Here is a 22926-nt window from a genome sequence, read left to right as displayed (position 1 = left end):
GATCAAATTCCTCTGCGGTGAACTCTGAGATAGGAGCTTGTGGGCACGGAGGCCTGAGGAGGGAGAGAAGCGAAGACCCAGCCACTCCACCTACCCACAGCCCAGTCCCGCAGGCAGCAGAGCCGGCAGGAGCCACCTCCCCTGGGGCCCACACCTGCCTGTCCCTCCTGGGTCCTCAGTGCCTGCCGGGAAGGAAAGCCAGAGAGAAAAAGGAGACAATGGAGCCAGACGGGACTCAGATAAAGCTTGATCCCAGGTGAGTGAGGGAGGCAAGCCCCGAGACAGGAGCCAGTTGCTAAGCAGCAGGGACCCCTCTCACTCTGGCCTGTCCCTACCTCCCTCTCAGGGCCCTTTGGCTCCCAGCACACAGAATGACACAGGACTAATAATGGTCTGGCCATCCCACAAGGTCCTCAGGGACACTGTGGGGTAGGGCGAGTGTATGACCCTTCAGAGCCTTAGCTTTGGCCCCCAACCAGGGAGAGAAAGATCCCAGAGGTGGGGGCAATGGGGGGCATGCGCAGAGCCCTGACCAGCTGGAGATCCATTCCTGGTACTAAGGGTCCACTCTTTCTCTGGGACCCTGCTCTTTCTCCCTAGCCAACCTCTGGGCTTCTGCCCCGATGGAAGTGGAGAAAATGGACTATGGGCTTTTTGAGCACTGCAGCCAGACCTACCCATGGCCTAGGTGGCAGCCTGCCTTACACAGTGACCCTGGCCAATTCTCCATTCCCTCTAAGAGTCAGGGCCTTGAGGGGAGATGGACAAGCTCCCTGAACCCAGGAGTATTTGAGGGAATGTCAGGTTGCTGGTGTCCCTTCTGCTACCCTCCCCGTCCCCAGGTCCCCATATTCTGAACACAGGCTGGTGTCTCTCCAGGTACACGGCAGATTTTCTGGAGGTACTGAAAACCAATTACAGCATTCCCTCTGCCTGCTTCTCTCACCCTCCCACAGCAGCCCAACTTCTGAGAGGTGAGTCAGGGACCCTCTGTAGAGGGAACTGAAAGGAGGGAAAAAATGAACATCCCGGGGGAAGTCAGAAGAGCTGAGAGGGGCTGAGGAGAGGTGGTCCTGAGCTGGCCAGCCTGGAGGGCCTGGGAGGATGACTGGCCCAGTGTCTGTCTATCATGGTAAAAACCTGGGAGAAGAACAACTCCTGGAGGAGACAAAAGGCCAAAAGAGAGGCACGACAACATGGCCCACAGACAAACCTGCATGCTGGGCCTCCCCAGCTGAAATTGGGGACAGTGGTCTGGAGCATTTTTCAGACCCCAGGGCCACCCAGGGACTCAAGCTGGTGCCCAGAGCCCCATAGAATCCCCTTGAGGTCTGCACAACATCCTCCTCAGGAGAGGGTCTATACAATTCTAGTGGGGTGGTTATTATGAATAACGTTCTGAAAACTTAGGTGAACCTGTAAAAGTATTCTGACAGTGTTGGCCAACTAGATCCTATTACTGAATTTCTTTTGAAAGTGAAAGGCAGATGATGGGACTCTGTTTATTCCTTGGGCACCTAAAACATGACAATCAAATGACCCTAGAATCTTGAAAGCAAATGTGGCTCGCATCCACATTTTATTTGGTCTCCCTACTGCATGACTAACTACCTCTTAGGCATTGATGAATAGGAGTCTGTGTCTCTATGGTATCCTTAATGCCTTTCCCAGCCTCCTTCCTGACATCTACCTCAAGGAGTAGACTCTTCCTGAACAGCAGGATGTGGTCAGTGTGAACTAGGAGGCAGACATGGGCATGTCCTCGGACAGTGTTCAGCCTCGTTTCAGATGTTTTGAACCAGAGTGAATACCAACTGCCAGAGGGTGTACAGAGAGGCCTTGTAGCTGCTCTATGGTTCATGCCAGTAGGCAGATGCTACGTCCAGCTCCAGGGACCTCTTGTTCAGAGAGTGCAGATGGTGGTACGAGTGACAACACACCAGTGTTGTCAACCAGAGGCAATTTTGTCCCACTGGAGACTTTTGACAATGTCTGGAGGCAGTTTCAGTTGCCACAGCTAGAGGGTGCTACCGGCATCTAGTGGGTAGAGGTCAGGGATGTTGCCCTGGAAACAAAGGAAAGTCCCCGCAACAAGGAATTATCTGGGCCAATGTGTCAATAGTGCTGAGATTGGGAAATCCTTCCTTACACAATGAAAATGGATCTCACATTGCTTTGCTACAAAATGTGCAAATAGAAGCACCAAGGATGTTCAAAGCAGGGAGACCATTCTGAGTCTGGTAGTCTGGAGAGCTGCCTCGTTCCCAAGTGGAACTGTTGGAGTGGGTAGCAGTTGGAAAGTGGAGAGCCGGTGGCGGGCACTGCTGGGGTTGGGGTGGAGATAGAATGAGCAGGCAGGTTCTCCAGACACTGAGGAGCTGGATCTGGCAAGATTCAAGGTTACTGGTGGGGAAGCAGGGGACAATTGAGAGGACTGGGCAGGTAAGGTGGGGCCTGATGAGTGTCAGGCAGAGGAGTTGTACTTTATCCTGCAGACAGAAGGAGTGGACAAGGGCTCTGAGATTGGGAGGGGCTGGATAGTGTTTCAGGATCATTAATCAGCAATCAAGTTAGACTTTGGGGAGGAAGAGTCTTGAGAATCAGGGGTATAAATTGGAGGTTATTGCCCCAGCCCAGCAGGAAGGGCAAAACCTGAGCCAGATCAGTGTCAGGGAAAGGAAGGGAAGATTGGAAAATACAGGCAATCCAAAGAAAGAGCAGGCAATCTGGTAAATATTTAGACAAGGTAAGTGAAGGAAAAAGAAACTCTAATGATGACTCTGAGAATCTGGACAGTGGTGATGACACTGACAGAAATAGGAGAGTCAGGAAGAGGTGCCCATTGGAGGATGTGGTGAAACTCCTTCCTCCTTCATTTATAAACTCTGTTATTCCTTAAATTAAATGCCATTTAAGAAAGAACTGTTCTGGGAAGAACTATTGAAACTTTCAATAATCTGTTTTTGAAATGCCTGTGATATGATTGCAATTATAATCCCTACACGATTATTTTTTTTACTGGACTGATCCAAACATTTATTTGTGGGAGTGACGGGCCAAGAAAAGCCAAGACAATTTTGATAAAGAGTAAGGAAGATATTAAGGGTTATATATCAAGACTAGAGTAATTAAAGCAGTAATGTAATAACTGCAACCACACAACTCAGATTGGGACTTGAACCCACTGTCTTTTTTTTTTCCTTTAAAAAAAATTTATTTATTTATTTATTTATTTTTGGCCGCACTGAGTGGCATGTTACATCTTAGTTTCCCGACCAGAGGTCAAACCCGTGCACCCTGCAGTGGAAGTGAGGACTCTTAACCACTGGACCTCCAGGGAAGTTCCCCACTGTCTTTTCATTGAAATCACACACCTGGTCTCAGCACTTACTGAAGACCAGGTTCTTTATGTTTCCGCACAGAAGAAATTCTGGGAAAGGCAAAGTGATAGGTAAGAAGTAGATTTATTTACAGAGATACACACTCCATAGACAGAGTGTGACACATATCAGAAGGCAAGAGGCCCTGAAATATGGGGTGATTAGTTTTTATGGGCTGGGTAATTTCATAGGCTAACTAGTGGGAGGATTATTCCAACTATTTTGGGGAAGGGGCGGAGATTTCCAGGAATTGGGGCACTGCTCATTTTTTGTCCTTTTATGGTTGGCCTCCGAACTGTCATAGCACCTGTGGGTGTGTCATTTAGCATATGCTAATATATTACAATCTGTGTATAATGAGGCTCAAGGTCCACTGGAAGTTGAATCTTCCACCATCTTGGACCTAGTTGTTTCTAACCAGTTTATGTCGCATCCTCAAGAGCTATGGTTTTTAGAGGTTGTGCCCTGCCCCCTTCCCTCCTGTTTCACAAGGGGCCTGACAAGCAGAAAAATGAAATAAAATAGAAGGCCTAGAAATAGACCCATGGCCACTTGGGGACTTGCTATATGAAAGGATGGTATACACATCAGTGGGACAGGATGGACTCTTTGAGGAGTGATGCTGGACAATTGCCTGTCCCTATGGCAAGTAAATAAACATGAAAATAACTCCAGTGTAGCTTTAATCCAGATAGATTAAGTACCTAAATGTAAATGCAAACATTTTTACAAAAGAAAATATGGAAAGATATCCTTATGGTTGGAAGTAGAGAATAATTTCTAAAATAAAACCCAAGAAAGCACAAATGATCTTGAAGATTGACTACATAAAGCAAACAAAATTCTGTACAACTAAAAACACTATAAACAATGTTAAAAGCCAAACCAAAGACTGGGAGAAGATATTTTCAAGCCTTATAACCAACAAAGGATGATTAGTCAGTATAAGAAAAATTACCCAATAAAAATCAGGTAAAATAGATGATCATACAATTCATACTAGAAGAGGAAACCCAAATGGCCAATAAAGGTACAAAAAGATTATCTGTTTTGTTAGGAATTAGGGAACCTCAAGTTAAACAATGAAATAACATTTCACTACTCTCTCAAAGATGAAAATTAAAAGTCCGATAATCCCAAGTGATGGTGAATTTAAGGTGAACTGTGAACTCTCATAGACTGCTGGTGGGAGTACAAATTGGTATAACCATTTTGAAGAATAATTAGATACCTTTAACACTGAAGATTCTCATCTCCTACAACCCAGCAATTCTAAGGGTTTGAATAGAGGAACTCTCCTATACATGCCAAGGAGACACATTTAAGAATGCTTATGGTAGCATTTGTTTGTCACAATGAAAATAATAACAACCATGAAAACAATGTTGAGTGGAAAAGCATTTCACAGGTTAATACCATTTATATAGATTTTTTTTCATGCAAAGCAATATAATATGCTGAGTATGTACATATATTGTAAAAAATTAAAACATACAGGAAAAGATACACCTCAACTTCAGAATAGTGGTTAGCCCTGGGAGGTGAGGTAGGGAAGGGAAAAGGATCCAGGAGGTATATACAGAGGCCTTCAAGTACATCTGTAATGTTTTATTTTTCTAAGAATAACTTTTGACGCAAAGTTGGCAATATCGCAACACTCTTTAAAATGGATTACGGATATATTAATGTTTTCTCTATTACTATATTTATTTTTTAAATCTTTATAATTTTAAAAATAATTATAAAAATAATTTTTGACAGGCTGTGATGAAATGTTAGATGAAAAAAAACAGAATGCAAAATTTTACAGTATGATTGCAGTAATACAATATGTATGAACTTTAACCAGGATGCTTTTTTAAAGCTAGTTTTTACTGAGCAAATACTACATTCCACGCTAAGAAGTTTAATTGGAGGGTAAATGACCTGCCCAAGATTATAGAGCAAGGAGTAAATGGAATTTTACTTTGAACTCAGAGCCTACGCTCTTAACTTCCATGGAAATACATTATGCAAAAATGAAAATAATTTTTGCTTAGGAACTAGCTAGGATTATGGTGATACTCTTTTTTCAAAGTTTTAATGTTCTTATATTGTTTTCATTATTTAAAAAAGTAATCTTCACTGTTACAGATACAGAGGGAAATTTGCTAGTTGCTAAAGGTATAATTGTATTTAAACAGGTGAGTTAGACAAGCATTTCCCAAAACGTGTTCCTTGGAATACTAATCCCAAGGAGTGCTCCATGAAGACAGAGCCTGTAGAAAAATAAGTTTTGCAAAAGCTATATTGTGTAACCTCCTTTTGGATATTAACAATTAAATCAGATTTAAAAGTTGGTATACTCCACAGGAAAGAAACATGTTTAACCTTGTTTAAAGTGTTTCCAAAGATCCTGGAGCCACTGGATACTTTTGTTCCATAATATCTATTAAGATGCAGAAAAAAAAAGATAGAGGACAATCTTCCAAGAAGATAAATGAATTTGAGGTAGAGTAGTGGTGTCGGGCTATGTATGCTAAGGAAGTTCTCTCTCTCATAGCTTTTGCGCTATGGAAGTGGATACAAGAGCCGGTAGATGCTGCAAGTATGAGAAAGAATAGAGCACCAAAGCCAGCAGATACAAGAAACTGCAAAAGCACTTCCATATTGAACAGTTGGAATATGCCTCACATCCACCTTCATCAACTTAAGCAAACTTTAGGGCTGCATTTGATCGTTTATATCACTCCACATTTCCTTCCATAGCTATGTGAACACACACCAAGAGTCAGCATGTGTAATGGTGAAGAGAATGGACTTAGGGTCAGGAACCCCTGGGTTTAAATCCCAGCTCCGTCACTTCCAGGCTGTGTGACCATGGGTGAGGTGCTCAACTCTCTAAGCCTAGTTTCCTGAAAAAAACCTATAAAATGGAGATGACAATAAGAATTCTCATGGGGTCATTTCTTTCATTCAACAAATAGTCACAGTTACTGCTCCATGCATTTGGAGATAGAACAGAAAACAAGCCTGACAAAATCCCTGCCTTCACAGAGTTTATACTACCATCACTCCGATGGGGATAGACAGTAAACAAGTAAATAAATATGTAAATAACCTAACTGTGGGGGGCAGCTTGAGGGAGAGGAGGTAACACCACACTGGATGCTCAAGGGAGGCTGGCTGAGGAGGGGGATTTGAGCAGAGAGCTCAGTGATGGGAAGGAGCCCGCCACAGGGAGCTCAGGGAGAAAAGACAAACAGACAGAAGCCAAGTACCATAAAGTTCTGGAGGTGGAAACGGCTCAGGTGGTTGTTGGGAGGCTGAGGAGTGGTAGGGAAATCCTAAACCTCAATGAACAGAAGAGGCGAGAGGCAGCGATTGAGTTTGGAGAACGCAGGGTGCGGGAGAGGATGAGGAATCAGTAGAGGAGACCTAGGGTCAGAGACCAGGAGAGGAACCAGGAGAACTGTTGTTCTGGGGGTCAAGGGGAGGGAGATTTTCAAGGAGGGGGAACAGTCAAGGACAGTGAACACTTGCTGGCTTCTGGAAGGGCTGTTTCCACTCTCAGCTCTCAGTGAGCTGATGAGGACAAGAGTCAAGTAGGGGGTGGGGGAATCCCACAAGGAGAGGCCTGCAGCGGTATGCCCCTTGCCAACAATGGACGTTGGTTTTTAGAAATCTACTGAATTAATTTTGGTTTCTGCCTATCTGGACTTTATATTTTGTCTGTATTTTTTTTAACTAAACATTTCTATTGTAAAAATAATTCAATAAAGTCAATACGAAAATAGAGAAAAGTGAAAAGAGGAAAAGTCATGTATGGTCCCACCACTCAAGACCAGCACTGCAAATATCGTAGTATATAAGTTCTGTTTTCTATGCTTTTATTTAACATTAGTGGAAATCATACCATACTACAATTTTATGTCCTGTTTTTATAAGCATGACATCATATGAATTTTTTCACGTCATTCTATGTTTGGCAATGTGTTTTAAAAAAACTTTTTTGTTATAAGATACGTATTCATTATAGAATAATTGGAAAAGAAAGAAGACAAAAACCACCCACAGTATCATCACTCAAAGACAGCATTGTTAACTAATTTCTAGGCTTTTTTCTAGGCAATGATTTTATAATGTTTTTATTTTATCAAAGTAACACATGAACGTGTGTTAAAAATTTAAATAGTACAAAAAGGCTACTAAAGAAAATCAACTATCCCCTGCCCTATTTATTCTCATTTCTTTTTTCTTTTAAAAAAAATTTTTTTGGCCATGCCACGCGGCATGCAGGATCTTAGTTCCCTGACCAGGGATCAAACCCGCACCCTCTGCGGTGGAAGCACAGAGTCTTAACCACTGGACCGCCCGGGAAGTCCTCTCATTTCTAATCTTCGTCCTCCTTTTTTAGCTGATGATTATTCTGATAGTTACCTTCAAATTACCATTATTTCCTGTGGTATCAATTTTGGACATTATCTGTAGCTGCTTCTATAATACATGAAAATTTAATTCACTTAGCACCAAACTTCTCCCACTCTTTCCACATAGTTACGTCAATATTTTTAGTTGATTATCTGTATAGCTGTATATACTACACGTATATTTTATTTCTTATTCTGCCAACTATGGACAGTACTTCTTCACTTTCCATTTTATATGATAAAGATATTAGGGCCCCACTCTTTCCATCAACTCTTTTCTACCTTTCTCTCCCCAGTCAAATCCTTTAAACATGGTTATAATTTTACTGCGCTACTTATTTTTATTTTTTATTTGTATTTATTTATTGGCCACACCACGCAGCTTGCAGGATCTTAGTTCCCCTACCAGGGACTGAACCCAGGCCGCTGGCAGTGAAAGTACCAGGTCCTAACCACTGGACTGCCAGGAAAATTCCCTTTGCTAATTTTGCATTCTGCCTTTCACATAAAGATTTGTTTGTTTTAGTCATAAATTACATACAGTAAAGGGCAATGATTTTTATTATTATTTTATTATTTTTGGCTGCACTGGGTCTTCGTTGCTGTGCGCGGGTTTTCTCTAGTTGCGGTGAGCGGGGGCTACTCTTCGTTGCGGTGCGCGGGCTTCTCATTGCAGTGGCTTCTCTTGTTGCGGAGCACGGGCTCTAGGCGCGCGGGCTTCAGTAGTTTGGCTCACAGGCTCTAGATCGCAGGCTCAGTAGTTGTGGCGCACGGGCTTAGTTGCTCCGCGGCATGTGGGATCTTCCTGGACCAGAGATCGAACCAGTGTCCCCTGATTTGGCAGGCGGATTCTTAACCGCTGCACCACCAGGGAAGCCCATATCTGTATTCTTGCTGAAGAACATGTGGACTGTTTCCAGTTTTGGCCATTATGAACAATGCTGCTCTGAACATTCTTTTGGTGATTAAGGCACTCATTTCTATTAAATATGTTTCCGTGAGTGGAATTTTTGTGTCACAGGGTAGGTGTATGTTAAGCTTTAATAGATACTACCAAACTGTTTTCCAAAGTGGTGGCACCACTCCCAATAGCAATGTGCGAGAGTTCCAATTGTTCCTCATCCTCACCAGCACTTAGAATCATTGGTCAAAGGATGATTAAAATTAAAAGCAATTCTAGCCCTTTTGGTGGGTATATAATGGCACCTCACATTTGTATTTCCCCAGTGACTGTTAATATTTAGCACCTTTTTATGCTTCTTGAACATTTGGATATCTTCTTTCGAAAAGTTACTGTTTAGGTCTTTTTCACTTTTAAAAATTGTGTTCTTTTTCTTACTGATAGGAATTCTTTATATATTACGGATACGAGTCTTTTGTTGGGTATTTGTACTGCAAATATCTTCTCTCGGTCTGAGCACGCCCTTTCATTGTCTTAATGGTTTTCTTTGTCAAATGGGAATTCTTAATTTTAAGGAAGTCCAGTTTATCAATTTTTTTTTCTTTATGATTAGTGCTTTTGTGTCCTATTTTAAAAGGATCTTTGCCTGTCTCAAAGTCATTAAGGTATACTTCTCTGTTTTCTTCTAAAAACTTTATTGTTTTAACTTTCACATTTAGGTATTTTTGTATGATGTGAGGGAGGGGTCAGTGTTCTTTTTTATCACTTTGCATATTAAACGAGACGCAGTTAACCCAGCACTTTCTCGAAAAGAATCCTTTCTCCCTGAATTGTAGAGAAGCCTTTGTCATAAATCAGATGACCATAAATGTGTGGATCTGTTAATAAGTTTTTCTGTTTTTTAAAACAGTGTTAACACATTTTTTAAATATTAGGACATAGTCTTTGCAAAGATTTTTTTATGGTATGCACAAATTTTTCATGCCTGCATAATATTCTATTGAGTATTTTACATAATAATTTCAGTATTGTTGGACATTTAAGTTTTTTAAAATTTAGGACTATTAATAACATTATAAACATTATCTTTAAATAAAACAAAAAATAATATATTACTGTTATTTTGCAAAAAATAATATATTACTGTTATTTTGCTCTTCTCTGACTGCTAGGCAGGTTGACTATTTTCCCACTTCCTGAACTGTGTATCATTTTCCCATTTGCAAGAGCCTTCTGTTTTTGTTATTTTCTTTACGTAATAAAAATCTTAAACTTGTGTACACATTTATTAAAAATGCTTTCCCCCAGTCTGTTTGCTGCCTATATATTTTTTTAACATTCAGAAGTTTAAACTCTTTATGTCAAATTTGCCCATCGTTCTCTTTGTGATTTCTTGGATTACACCTAAGCTTAGGTAGGTCTTCCCTCTCCAAAGTCTTGATGCAGATACAATTCTCTCTTTTCTTTTCTTTCTCTCAATTTTCCCTGTTTGATTTTTAAAGGTTTATCTCTTTAATCTATCTGGAATTATTATGATATATGTGTATCTCATGATAAAACAATCATAATTGTTTTAAATCCACTTTTTTATTGTATAAGGGTAAAATTGTGTCAGCCCCCAACCCCACCCCGTGATGTTTATATTTTTAAAGTTTCAAGGAAGGAAGGTAAAGTCTCTTTTTAATAAAGGACTGCAACCAGGTGTTTTTTTGGCTTTTGTTTGTTTGTTTTGTTTTGTTTTCTTAATGTTTAAAATTTGCAGAGCCTACTGGAGTAATATCTGTAGAGCTAATTGAGAAAGAGGCAACAGAGTTAAACAGCAACAGCAATGCCAAGCCAGTAATTTGGTCACCCAGAGAGGGCTGTATCCTAATTAAGTGGAGGCGGGGTGGAGGCAGGAATGGGGAGGAGGGAAGAAAAATAGCACAGTCCTGTCTTTTGAGGCCTGTAATAGAAAGGAAAAGCTTACTACTGACTTCAGAAGTACAACTTGGGACCTGGAATCCAAGGGCCACCTTCCCCATGGCAGGTCCTCTGGATTGATCACAGACCTAACTGTGGTCAGAGGTAAAGGGCCTATTGGATAAAGCAAACAGAAACAGAGAGAAAAACGTGTGCCCTGAAATATGAACAATGAGGATCAACATATTTTTTGACAAATTCACCTTTGTCCTGGTTGCTCCTTGTGGTGCCGCCAGGTATGACTGACCCAGATGACAACTCAAGTCTTTACTGTGGTATGGTCTCCTTCCTTCCTGTTTTGGTGTCAGCAGTAATATCTCTGCCTGAGTTGCCCTCAGTCATGAAAACGTAGGGCAAACCAGCCAATGCCTTCCTCATACTTTACTCCCAGTGTAATAAGACAGCGCCATGGACTCTGACAGTCTTCCCCCACTTCATCTGTCATCTAGCCAGTTAAGTGGCTGAAAGGAAAGAGTCTGCCAACTAGGGAAGAGCCTTAGATAAATGAGGGTCCAGGCTTAGTCAATGAGGACACAGAGCCCTTTGTTTAAAACTAATTGTTGCATCGGTTAGAACATGTTCAGAAACAAATATTGTGACTCTATTAATGTTTTCCTGTTAGCAATGGTGAGGCCAGAGGAGCTTCACTGGTGTTTGTTGAAAAAAATGTTTGTTATCCTCTGACCATTATCAGGTGAGCTTGTTTAAAATGTGGATTACTGGGTCCATCCCAGATTTGTTCCAGATCTGTTGAAACAGCATCTATGAGGAAAGGGTCTGGACAGCTACTTTTTAACAACTCCTCAAATGATTCCAATAAACACTAAAGAGAGCTACTGGGCCACATTTAGTGTAAGACTAAGTGTGAGGCCAACGTGGGTCAAATGTCCTTGGAGTCTTTACTCGTACCCATTTCTTTTGTTAAAGTCCCTTCCTATGTCCCAGTTTTGTGACATAATTTTTGAAATCAAATTTAGACAGCTCTAAAGTAAATCAAGAGTTATATTCTGCTTTAATTATAATGTTAATTGGTCCCTGTCTGCTAGCAAAACACCTGACACTGAAATAGAAAACTGAATAAGCCCTGTTGACCTCCTAATTTAGAATTTTTGCTAATTATGTACAAACTTGTTTGGTGTCTATATCCTGGTTCAGATAAGCCTTACCATACCTAGAATTATCTGGTCTAGTCTCTCATGAATGCAGAAGAATGACTATTTCTTAGTCACATGTTGGATACCCTAGATCTAAGAAAAAGCCCATCTTCTGCATGAGGGGGCCTAGACCAGGTAATTCTAGATATGGTAAAGCAATTTAGATGCACATGAGGAAGCCCACATCTTCTGCTCCTCAGTCCTGGTCTTCAGCTCACTGGAGTCTGCCCTCTCTTTCCACTCTAGCATTGGGCCCTGTGGAAATTTCTCTCACGGTCATCATGACCTTGCTTGCCCTGGGCTCAGTCGCCATCTTCCTGGAGGATGCTCTCTACCTATACAAGAACACTTACTGCCCCATCAAGAGGAAGACTCTGCTCTGGAGCAGCTCTGCGCCCACGGTGAGGGCCCTGTAGCTGCCTTTTGGGAGGGACTGGAGGGGAGGCAGTGTCCATCTTGAGGATTCCTTTAAACTCAACAATTCAAGTTGCCTTCCTCTACCACCTTAGAGTGAGGGCTTTAGTCTGATATCTGCAGTCAGGACCCTATGCTTGGAAGGTCAACAGGCAGTGGGATGGAGCGTTTGAAATACCTTAGAGCCACAGAAACAGCTGAAGAACCCTCTCAGCCCACCAGCAGCCTCACTCGCTACTCCCCTGCTACAATATTGCAAGCCTCCTTCTTGGACACACCAACTTCCTGTTCCTCAGAGGGTAGGAGGAAAAGAACCTTTTCCCATGGGGTCATGCTCACTCTACCCTTATGTCATAGGTCTTTTTAACTCACTCCCACAGCTATTAGATAGGTCTTTGGCATGTTCCCAGGTCATAAAATGGGACTTCTCTTTCCATGTGGTGAGGTCTGTGTCTGTTTGGCGGGAAGAACAAAGCCCTTGAGGTCCTTTCCTGCCAGATGACATCTGCCTGGGCCATCTCAAGACATCAGATGCTCTAATAACATCTTAAAGATGAACTGACCTACTCCTACCCCAGTGATATAAGTTGAGATAGTCTTCAAAAGAGCCCCCTGACTCAAGGTCACTTTAACTGGTTATTTTTCCAGCTGGTCACTTTGAAGTAATGGTGCCTTGAATGTTTAGGTTTTGCTTCCTTGAGCCCTTGCTGCAAAAGGTGAGCATGAAGCCTCCTTACTTGCCCTAACCAGCTCCTTGCTCTTCTCCAAGCAGATAGTGTCTGTGTTCTGCTGCTTTGGTCTCTGGATCCCTCGCGCCCTCATGCTCGTGGAAATGGCCATAACCTCGTGAGTGTCCTGCCCTGCCCCCAGCTGAACTGGATATCCTTCTGGGGTCCCCCACTCTGCTCCCCTCAACCCCAGGACTCGAGTCCGTGTCTTCTTTTATCCCCTATCCCTTCCATAAATCCGTGCAAACCAAGTGATCACAAATAGAGCCCTTGAACTTCCAGTTCATCCTCAGGCACCATTTCATTCCCACAGCCTGAAATTGCCCTCTTCCCACCCTGTCCTCTCTCTCACTTCCTCTTGGGTCACACACTCAAAACGCCTAGCCCCTACCTGATCCCCTCAGGAAGCCCCACCTCTCCCTGCCCCCTTTGCAGTCTGTTTTTCTTTGGCAGGAAGGGCTGTCCTATCAGCTGCTGCCACCTCCCCTTCCGTGTACTCTCAGGCCCACCTCTCCCCCAACTCCAGGTTTTATGCGATGTGCTTTTACCTGCTGATGCAGGTCATGGTGGAAGGCTTTGGTGGGAAGGAGGCAGTAGTAAGGACACTGAAGGACACCCCAGTGATGATCCACACAGGCCCCTGCTGCTGCTGCTGCCCCTGCTGCCCAAAACTCATGCTCACCAGGTAAGGTGGGAGGGAGAGGCTACCTGGAAGAACAGGTTAGCCTCCTCCTGCACTCTCCCAAGAGCCTCTGCTGGCTCTCTCAGCCCTGCTTCAAGCCTCATGGAATTAGGCTTTTATGGAACCGAGCCAGTGATGAAAGGGTGGGCATCCCGCAGCCAGGGTCCACACACTGGGCACCCACGCAGGGGTAAGGGGAGCAGAGGAAGGAGAACTCCTAAGTTCCCATCACTTAAGCTCACTGTCCCCTACAAACTTTACCACACAGAGCAAACTGGATTTTGGACTACTTACTTTCCCCTTCCGTCCACTTCGGTTAATGAGGTTGGGGTCAAAACTCAGTTCTTGCTCAAAGGCAGCATTCTGGTCTGAGGGTGAGTGGGAGGCAAGAAGGAGGGTTCCCAACGCTCTCAACACTCTGGCTTCTTCTGAAGTCCCCATCCATTTGACCATGTTGATGTCTATGATGGCGGAGCCCAGGAGCCCAGTGAGGGAACTGGAAGGTCTTCTTGGGGTGGGTGGTTTGTGGGTCCATGTTCCTAACCCTCTTCCCACTTCAGGAAAAAGCTTCAGCTGCTGATGTTGGGCCCCTTCCAGTATGTCTTCTTCAAGATAACACTGAGCCTGGTGGGCCTGTTTCTCCTCCCTGATGGCATCTATGACCCAGCAGATGTAAGTCAGGAGTAAGGGGCAGCGGAGGCCAAGATTCATTAAATACCTTTGAGCTCTAGAAGGAATAGCTGGAGCCAATATCCCCTAATTCAGGGCCCCAAGAATGGGGTAGCCCCAGGGACAGGGTGGCTGTGGAAAAGCAGAGGCTCAGGGACTCTGACAGGGAGAGAAGAAATGGGAAGGGGCCAAGGCTTTGGGGCTTTTTTACCTTCCCCACCATGGGAGAGGGGAAATAAAAGGAGGAGAAAAGGGCTTGCTTCCTCACTGACTACTTTCTGGCCTGCCACCAGATTTCGGAGACGAGCACGGCTCTGTGGATCAACACTTTCCTTGGCGTGTCCACCCTGTCAGCTCTGTGGGCCCTGGCCATTCTTTTTCGTCAAGCCAAGCTGCACCTGGGCGAGCAGAACATAGGAGCCAAATTTGTTCTGTTCCAGGTAACTATACCCTGGGAGAGAAAAGATGGTTAATAATGAGACACAAATAATAGGGGTTAGGAGCTGAGACTAATAAAGGATAAAAGTGGGTTTGGGAATCTTCTTAAGCCTTAGGTTTCCTGTGAGATTTGGAAAAGAATCCCTGCTCTTTCCCAGTTTTTGCTTTTCTGTGCTGTAATAGTTTCCAAGGGTTGCTGTAGCAAAATATGACAAACTGGGTGGCTTAAAGCAACAGAAATGTGTTGTCTCACAGTTCTGGAGGCCAGATGTCAGCGGCCCGTGTTCCCTCTGAAAACTGTGGGGGAGAACCCTTCCTTGACTATTCCTGGCTTCCGATGGTTTGCAGCAATCCTTGGCATCCCTGGCATGTCACGTGGCATTCTCTCCTCATGTGTCTGTGTCTTGTGTCTCTTTTCTTATAAGGACATCAGTCATATTGGAATAAGGAAGGACCCACCTTACTCCAGTATGACCGCATCTTAACTAATTACATCTAATTAGTTACCAAAACAATGATGCTTTTTCCAAATAAGGTCACATTCTGAGGTACTAAGGGTTAGGACACAATGCAACCCATAACACATGTATTATCAAACCTTAAATTCTTATACATTTGCTTTTTTCTTTTCTTTACTACCCATTACTTCTAAAAACCTGCAATTCATCACCACCAGAAACATCAGCATTACCACAGCTACAACTATGAAGTATCTATACCACATACTAGGCACTTTTCATACATTAATTACATTTAAATTCACTATAATCCTCAGAGTCATTATTATTTCTGTTTTACAAATGAGGAAACTGAGATGTTATGGGGCTTGTTCAAAGGCTCATAAGGGATGGGACTGGAATTTAAACCTAGATCTGTCTACTCCCAGACCCACATCTCTTCTTATCACACTGCCTCTTCATCTTCACATCTTTTCTGACAATTCTCTAAAACTCACGTTTGTTTACTTTTTACACTTTCCATTCTCTAAGCCCAGAGATAACCTTTCCACCAAATGCAGTGACTTCTAGCCCAATGTTGTTTCCCTTCTCATTTCATTCTTTCTGTCTCCTTGCTGGCCCCTTCTCCTATTCCCAAGGCACAATGATTCCTTTACAGTTAACAGAGTGATCTCACATAAATTCTCATTTGATCTAAGCAGGTGCCGCTTACAGGCACATAGTAGGTAGAACTGGAGGGTCCAGAGGAAGACAGAGGACAGAAGAGCCTAAGATGGAGTAAGGGACTGAAGGGGCACAGAAGGGATCTGGGCCCCAGAAGCACCCAGGGTCAGGCTAGCGGGTAAAAGCCCTGTGATTGCCGAGCCTGCCCATGATTATTGTGGGGAAGCCTAGACAAGCCAAGTCTGCCCTGAAGAGGCTGTGCTTCAGAAAAGTGTGCTCAGAGAGGGCAAGTACAAGACACATCTCAAACACAGCAGTGGGCCAGCCGGCCTCAGTGCCGGGGATGCGGAGCCCCTGCCCTCACTTCTCTTTTCTCTTCTGCAGGTTCTCCTTATTCTGACCGCCCTGCAGCCATCCATCTTCTCAGTCTTGGCCAACGGTGGGCAGATTGCCTGTTCGCCTCCCTTTTCTTCTAAAATCAGGTCTCAAGGTGAGCACATAGGAGCTCCTACTCTATTCCAGGAGGGGCAAGAGGGGGAGGTCAGGGAGGAGAGGAACTTAGAACAGAAGTTGGGCCAGCCAATCTCAGAATACTCAGAATGTTCTGCTCAGAATACTGAGAAAGGAACCTGCAAGAAATCTAGCAGAAGCTCTAAGCAGACTATGACCTCTCTGATCACACAGAGGAGAGCTGCAATCCCACAGCTTGAGGCCAGCCCTGATGGCCAACCCAGGAAGCCATGGGTTCAACCCTCAGCTCCAGGAAGAGCAATGGGTGTGGTTAGGAAGCAGAAGTCATGCTGATGAAACATGCAAAAGAAATGTTTAATGCTAGCCTCAAATTGCAGGAGGTAGAGGGCCAAGTTCTGGTTCTGGCTCTACTATTAACCTGCTATGTTACTTGCGACAACTTAATATCTCTAGGTCCTGGTTTGAGGACAAATTGGAGAAAGTGTTGTTCAACTCATACGCCAGGGCTGCTAGTGGTATACCACCTCTATAAGTTAGTATAACCTACATTATATTTTTCCCCATGCTGCAGTGATGAACTGCCACCTCCTCATCCTGGAGACTTTTCTGATAACTGTGCTGACACGAATATACTACCGAAGGAAAGACGACAAGGTTGGATATGAACCTTTCTCTTCTCCAAACCTGGATTTGAACCTCAAAGCTGGAGGTGGATTGCTTGGACAATGAAAGAGACACTGCACTCATTAGATGGGCACAAGATCTCTTTACTGTTCCTCAACCTTGACCAAATGGGGATGGATTCCATTGTCAGAGCAAGCTGGCTAATGATATACACTTGACTGTAGAGATGAATGTGAACTATGCAATAGGATGAAATTGTTTTGGATCTTGCCTGAGGAAGGTATTTTAAGTTTTATAATAAACAAACAGGATGGAGTTTGATGTTCTACAACTGGGCACATTGCCTCTGTGTGTGCCACTATTAGCCCATAAAGCTTGTATATTAAAAGGTTACTCTGAGCTTTCCCAAAGCAAATGAAAGGGGGAAGAGTATGTGATAGTTTTACTGGTATAATAACAGGAATAGAACTCAGCCAGGCAAAATAGTACGAGCCCAAACTCTCGAAGAAACCAGGCTTCTGAAGAACAGATGAAAGGTGTTCTTTCCCTTACAGATGTGTCAGTAGGGCACTGATGACATTAGACCTGGGAGATCTGGATCAGCCTCCCTTTGTGGGACAATGGCTTTTTTAGTCTTCTGTACCAAGTTGCAAAAGGAATTCCAATAATACGGTCATGGAGTTATTCTGGGGAGACAAATTAAAATGCAAAAGCAAAGGAAATAATCATACAGGTAAAACCCCCAAATTAGGATGCAAAAGCAAAGGAACTGATAGTACAGGTAAAAGCCCCAAATACATAAAACATATCATACATATGTATACAAGGTCAAAAACACAGAAAATGGAACATTACATAAAATCACTTTTCCTTTATTTGGCTAATGACAAAAGCCAAAATAACTGAACAAGTTAATAACACTCAGACAGGAAAACAATATACTGAACACCAATTGAGGAAAACGTCCTTGTGGACACCAGCACTGGTGATGGGGCCAACATTCATGCCAAGGCCAGAATTTCTTTCCAAGACTCTTTCTGTTCAGGATCCTCAATATAAAACAACTCAACCAATCAAGTCTCTGTGTTCAAAATAGTCAGTGCCTCCCTAATAAGGGTGGGAAAGCCCACTTGGAAGCTAAAAAAACCACAACTGGAGTCATCCTAATGTTAAACCAAGTACTTTTGTTCTCTACCCCAATCTGAATACTAACATTAAACTTTGGCAGAGTATCTTTCTCCTTTGTTTTAAAGAAAATTAACATTTAATAGTATAATCCCAAGAACATGTTCTACTTACTTGGAAAAATAATAGCTAGGGACCACTCTTTATCCCATGACAATCTATTCTGTGAGAGAAAACAAGAACAATCATTGCATGACCCTGAAAAATATAACTTTAAAAATACTTATATTGGTAAGGTTAAAAAAAAAAATACCATTAGTTAAAAACATTGTTAAGGGAGCTCTTTTCCTACCTATACTGATTGAACTTCTGGTGATAGTTTGTGCTGACAGAAAATGTAAAAGCTATGGCTTTTAGGGAATTAAACAAAAGCAGCGAAATATACTTGATTTGGAAAGGTTTTAGATATAGGGTCTGGAACAGGATTAAAAAGGCAATGAGCTCCAGAAAAACAAAAGCTACCCATACATCAAGAAACAGAATAAAAATCACTGTGAAGAACCATTGTGGAGGGAATATTCAAAGACTGCCTGGACAGTTGTGTGGTCAAAAGTAAGAAAAATGTAACTCAGGTGCTGCCTAGGAAGTTATCAGTGATCAGAAAAGGTCAAAAGCTCTCTTGACCTCCCTCAAATTTTTTCTCTCATTCAAGATTTTCAACCTCCTGGCATCCCCAACCTTCTTACCCAAGCCTCAGCAAGATAATGGTCTTTGGCTCTAGCTATCAGAAGCAGCTGCAGCAGTACAAATGATCCATTTTTATTCCTCTAAAATTTCAACCTCTATCCTTCAGTGCTACTGAGTCTAGTGTATGAAAAAAGCAAACTTTTTGCCCAGCTCATCTCAAGGTAACTGCTGAAATGGCACCTCCTCAGCACCGGCTACAGGGCTTGTCTCCATTCTCCTTCTATCTTACAGCGAGAGGCTCTGAGGCCAACCAACTTTTTTTTTTTGGCTGCGTTGGGTCTTTGCTGCTGCGCGTGGGCTTTCAATAGTTGCAGCGAGTGGGGGCTACTCTTTGTTGTGGTGCGCGGGCTTCTCATTGAGGTGGCTTCTCTTGTTGCAGAGCACGGGCTCTAGGCGTGCGGGCTTCAGTAGTTGCGGCACGTGGGCTCAGTAGTTGCAGCACGCGGGCCCTAGAGCACGCGGGTTTCAGTAGTTGTGGCGCGTGGGCTCAGGAGTTGTGGCTCGCAGGCTCTAGAGCACAGGCTCAGTAGTTGTGGTGCATGGGCTTAGTTGCTCTGCAGCATGTGTGATCTTCCTGGACCAGGGATCGAACCTGTGTCCCCTGCATTGGCAGGCGGATTCTTAACCACCGGAGGCCAACCAACTTTTAAGGCTCTCCCATTTCTGCCACATTTGGTCTATTCAGGCTGACAGCTTTGTGTGTGGGATTCAGGGAAACAGCTAATTAATATTAAAATTAATTTAGAAGTTAATATTAACAATAATATTTAAAGATTTACAGATCACATGCATGGTTGTGGAATGTGAACCTCTAACCTCATTTAATTAGGCACAAATCATCAAACAATACATCATCCCAATAGCTTCTTCCACCCACCCACCCTTGTCCAGCATGTAGGATCACATTTATCCCAAAGTATCTAGCATGCCACACCATAATATTTTTTGCATTCAGTCAAAATTATTTGAAGATATACTAGTGTTAGGAGACTGAGGCCACAGAGGTTCACCAAAAGGGGTGAGAGTTTTCCAAGAACACGTGCACATGCTGGTGCTAGCAGTCTCATGGAGCTTGTCAGCCTAGAGGTCATATTCCAAGGGCAGGATATGCCAAAAGCAGCCCATTTACAGAGCGGAGGAGGAGGACCAAAAATTTGGGACCCAGACAATACACGTGAGAAGAGTGACTGCAGGGAGGAAAATCACACTCTGCGCACCTCCTTTTCCAAATACACTTGGATAACACGTGTACTTTGAGAGAACATGTAAGAGGGCTTCAGTGGTGATTTCACTGCTTTTCTATTGACAGAAATGGGTAGAATTCCCAAAGAGGCAAGACTGGAGCAGCAAGTTAAAATATGTGATCATATCAAGCTGAGTAATGTAGGAAAACATTAACTTCAACTGTTCCAAAAAAAGGATTCCAAGCCAAAGCTTGTGTAAACCAGATTTGATAGTAAAAATAGCACTTCATGAGAAGAGTTAGAAATGTAATTTTCATAGGCCATCAGGACAAGAGGTTTCCCCTCTTTGTCCCTCTACTCTGCTGTGCTCTGCCTCTCTGGATGATCTGAGGACCTAGATAGTCCTGCTGTGCAGGCAGGCAGTGATTGTAGCCACCGACCCTCAGGCAGAGGAGCAAGTTTTAACAGGAGGTGTTTAGGGAGGGGACTATGAGATGCTCACAGCCCTAGCAGAGGGGCAAGGAAAGATAAGATGTGGTTTTCTTAGCTGAAAACACTAAAACTCCACCCCCACAAGGGGTATTTATGAGTGATGGGATGGTGCCTGGACATAAGCAATTTTTCGCCCTGAACCCAGCTACAGGATTATGATAGATGACGATCTGCTAGGTCATGTACTGTAGGATGCTAGAGGTTTAAAAGGAGCTCATGCTCAACAGCAAGTGTTAAGCTTCAGCATTCTCTGACGTGAAATTTAAGTAGTGAAGCCCCTGGGCAACATACCAGGGGAGGTGGAACCAGGCAGAGTGAGAGGGAGGGAACCTACCACACTCTTGTAAAGTGAGCCCTTGCTCGGTGAATTGCTGGAAGGGCAGCAGACGGGAGTCCCTGCCAGCTGCCAACTCTCAGGGGAAAATAAACACCTCATGGAGCACTGGTTCCAGTCAAGGACACTCTTAAGAGGGGAAGAGGTCAAGAAAAGGCTTTAAAAAGGGGTGTGTTTCCTTATGCTTTTGCGCCTATGTTCTGTGCAAATCTCTCTGAATATTCGATATGGCTATGAGCAACATGGATTAACAGATCATGTTCAAACTGCAAACATTTACAAAGTATCCTTTGTAAAAAGCTAGGTAATAAGTATTAAAATAGGAGTCACAGGGCCAGGGACTTACTCTCAGGAAGAAAATTAATCAAAACTGACTTTGCATAAGATTGAGTATTGTCCCACTCCCCTCCTCAATCAGACTAAACCTGGAAGTGTTCCTCCCTTTAAAGGTAGATTACAGGAAAGAGATTGACAAGAGCTCCCAAATAACTGGGCAACAGAGTTTTCTGAGAAGATGAACACAGCAGAAAAACCGCAGCAGATGCCATGTGGTCTGGTTCCATCCCCATCAGTGTCTTCATGGACCCCATTGGGTCCAACAAGAAACTCCTCAGGGAGCAAGAAAAGTTAGACTCAGATCTCCTTCTTCCCATAGCCACATTGACACATGTGCCAGCAGTACACTTAGGGGATTTGTGACTGTTACTCAGCTTTTAGCTTTTTTTAAAGGAAACCAAAATTATGATATTTCCCCTCCAAATCACCCATCAGCATGGCTCACTGCCTGAAAGACATGGCAAAACAGTTTGCCTCAGAACAGAAGGCAAATACTATAGTGTATCAGGAAGAAAAGGCCTCTGGGTATTACACCGCTTCCTTCTGCCCACTCCTTGGGGGCAAAAAGTTAGTTCTATTTACTACATTTGAAAGACTAATTTTTAAAAAATTAATAAAAATGACAATTTCCCTGTCAAGATCACATGAACATAAACAGTAAAGCAAAGTCCATGGGGAAGGTATATGGATGCCTAACAGGCTTCTAAGATGTAGTTAGCCTCTTTCTTGGTGGGGGTGGGTGATGTCTCTCAGAGGATAGGCTGTCTGGTCCCCCCATCCTAAGTACTCTTGCCCCAATTGTCTTTCCTTTGTAGCTGTCCTTAGGTTTAGTGTTGGGATCACAATTCAGAATTCAACAGAGAGCTTCTGAAGGTGATGGGACAGAGGGAGGGGAGAGGAAAGGAGAGATGAAAACTTAGTCTTCTTCATCCTCACTGATATCATAGGCTGCAGACTTGTGTCTGGAGAGGTTTGCTGGGGAAGAAGGCGGGGAAGTCTTGCCAGAGAAGGGCCACCGGAAAGAGGGAGAGGGGGAGCGTTCACGAGTGGGACTGCTGCTGGGACTCTGCCTTGGACTGATGGCCTGCAGCATCCGGCCTTTCCCCTCTTTCAGCATATGTTTCTGGGGAGACCAAAAGAAAGAGTTAGAAGAAACCTATGGATCCTACTAAAGCACCACTGGAGGATATGAGACTTCAAATTATCATGAGTGCCCTCTGTAATGTCAAAAGTGATCAAGTAAGCCGGAGGAGGAACATAGCTATAATCCTAAGCAGTTTCCTCTCCAAAGTGGTCTATGCTATACTATGTATCTAAGGGTTCCCACCTGCTATCCACTGTCACCCAGTCCTTGACCTCTACGTCAAAGGAATTCTTAAAAGGCTACTTGGGTCTGTAGTCCAGGCTGTAGGCAAAAACAAAGGAATTAACTCAGACAAAAGGGTACCTATCCTAGTTTTGGAGTTCTCTGAAGAGAAAATTCCATACGCTCCCAGAATAATCTATTCTGGCATCCAAACAGCCTCACAGTCAGATCGTTCCTGATATCCTAGGGCTCATTTGCTCATAGCTACACAGGCACCTTTTATTTGGCTCGAAAAGACCTTGCTCGTCAAGGACAGAATTCCCACCGGACCCAACGGTCCTGCAGCAGCTGTGTGTAGTGCAGGCAGCTTTCTTTTTACTGCTCTTTGCTCTTTCCTTCCCTTCCACCTAAAACTATAATGTAGAAGCAAGTTGGGCAAGGCTACTCAC

The 22926-nt window shown here is 43.5% G+C and overlaps 2 protein-coding genes across 4 annotated transcripts in view; one reads left to right on the top strand and one right to left on the bottom strand.

Annotated features, from left to right (window-relative positions):
- Positions 1–17284, top strand: SLC51A (solute carrier family 51 member A). Its single transcript, XM_059920868.1, has 9 exons — positions 1–256; positions 880–974; positions 12053–12207; positions 12993–13066; positions 13475–13633; positions 14191–14302; positions 14593–14739; positions 16243–16348; positions 16901–17284. Exons 1-9 carry the CDS (start codon positions 219–221, stop codon positions 17056–17058), a joined length of 1044 nt encoding a protein of 347 aa, XP_059776851.1. The 5' UTR covers positions 1–218; the 3' UTR covers positions 17059–17284.
- A 525-nt stretch (positions 17285–17809) lies between these two features.
- PCYT1A (phosphate cytidylyltransferase 1A, choline) overlaps positions 17810–22926 on the bottom strand; it is a 52243-nt gene continuing 47126 nt past the window's right edge. For all 3 annotated transcript variants that reach the window (XM_059920864.1, XM_059920866.1, XM_059920867.1), the window contains one exon: positions 17810–22294. In XM_059920864.1, coding sequence (XP_059776847.1) covers positions 22088–22294 — 207 coding nt within the window. In that variant the 3' untranslated portion in view covers positions 17810–22087. The remainder of the gene's footprint in view (positions 22295–22926) is intronic.

Source organism: Balaenoptera ricei, chromosome 4 (assembly GCF_028023285.1).
Source record: "Balaenoptera ricei isolate mBalRic1 chromosome 4, mBalRic1.hap2, whole genome shotgun sequence".
NCBI classification, from domain to species: domain Eukaryota; kingdom Metazoa; phylum Chordata; class Mammalia; order Artiodactyla; family Balaenopteridae; genus Balaenoptera; species Balaenoptera ricei.
This window is presented reverse-complemented; position numbering and strand designations above follow the sequence as displayed.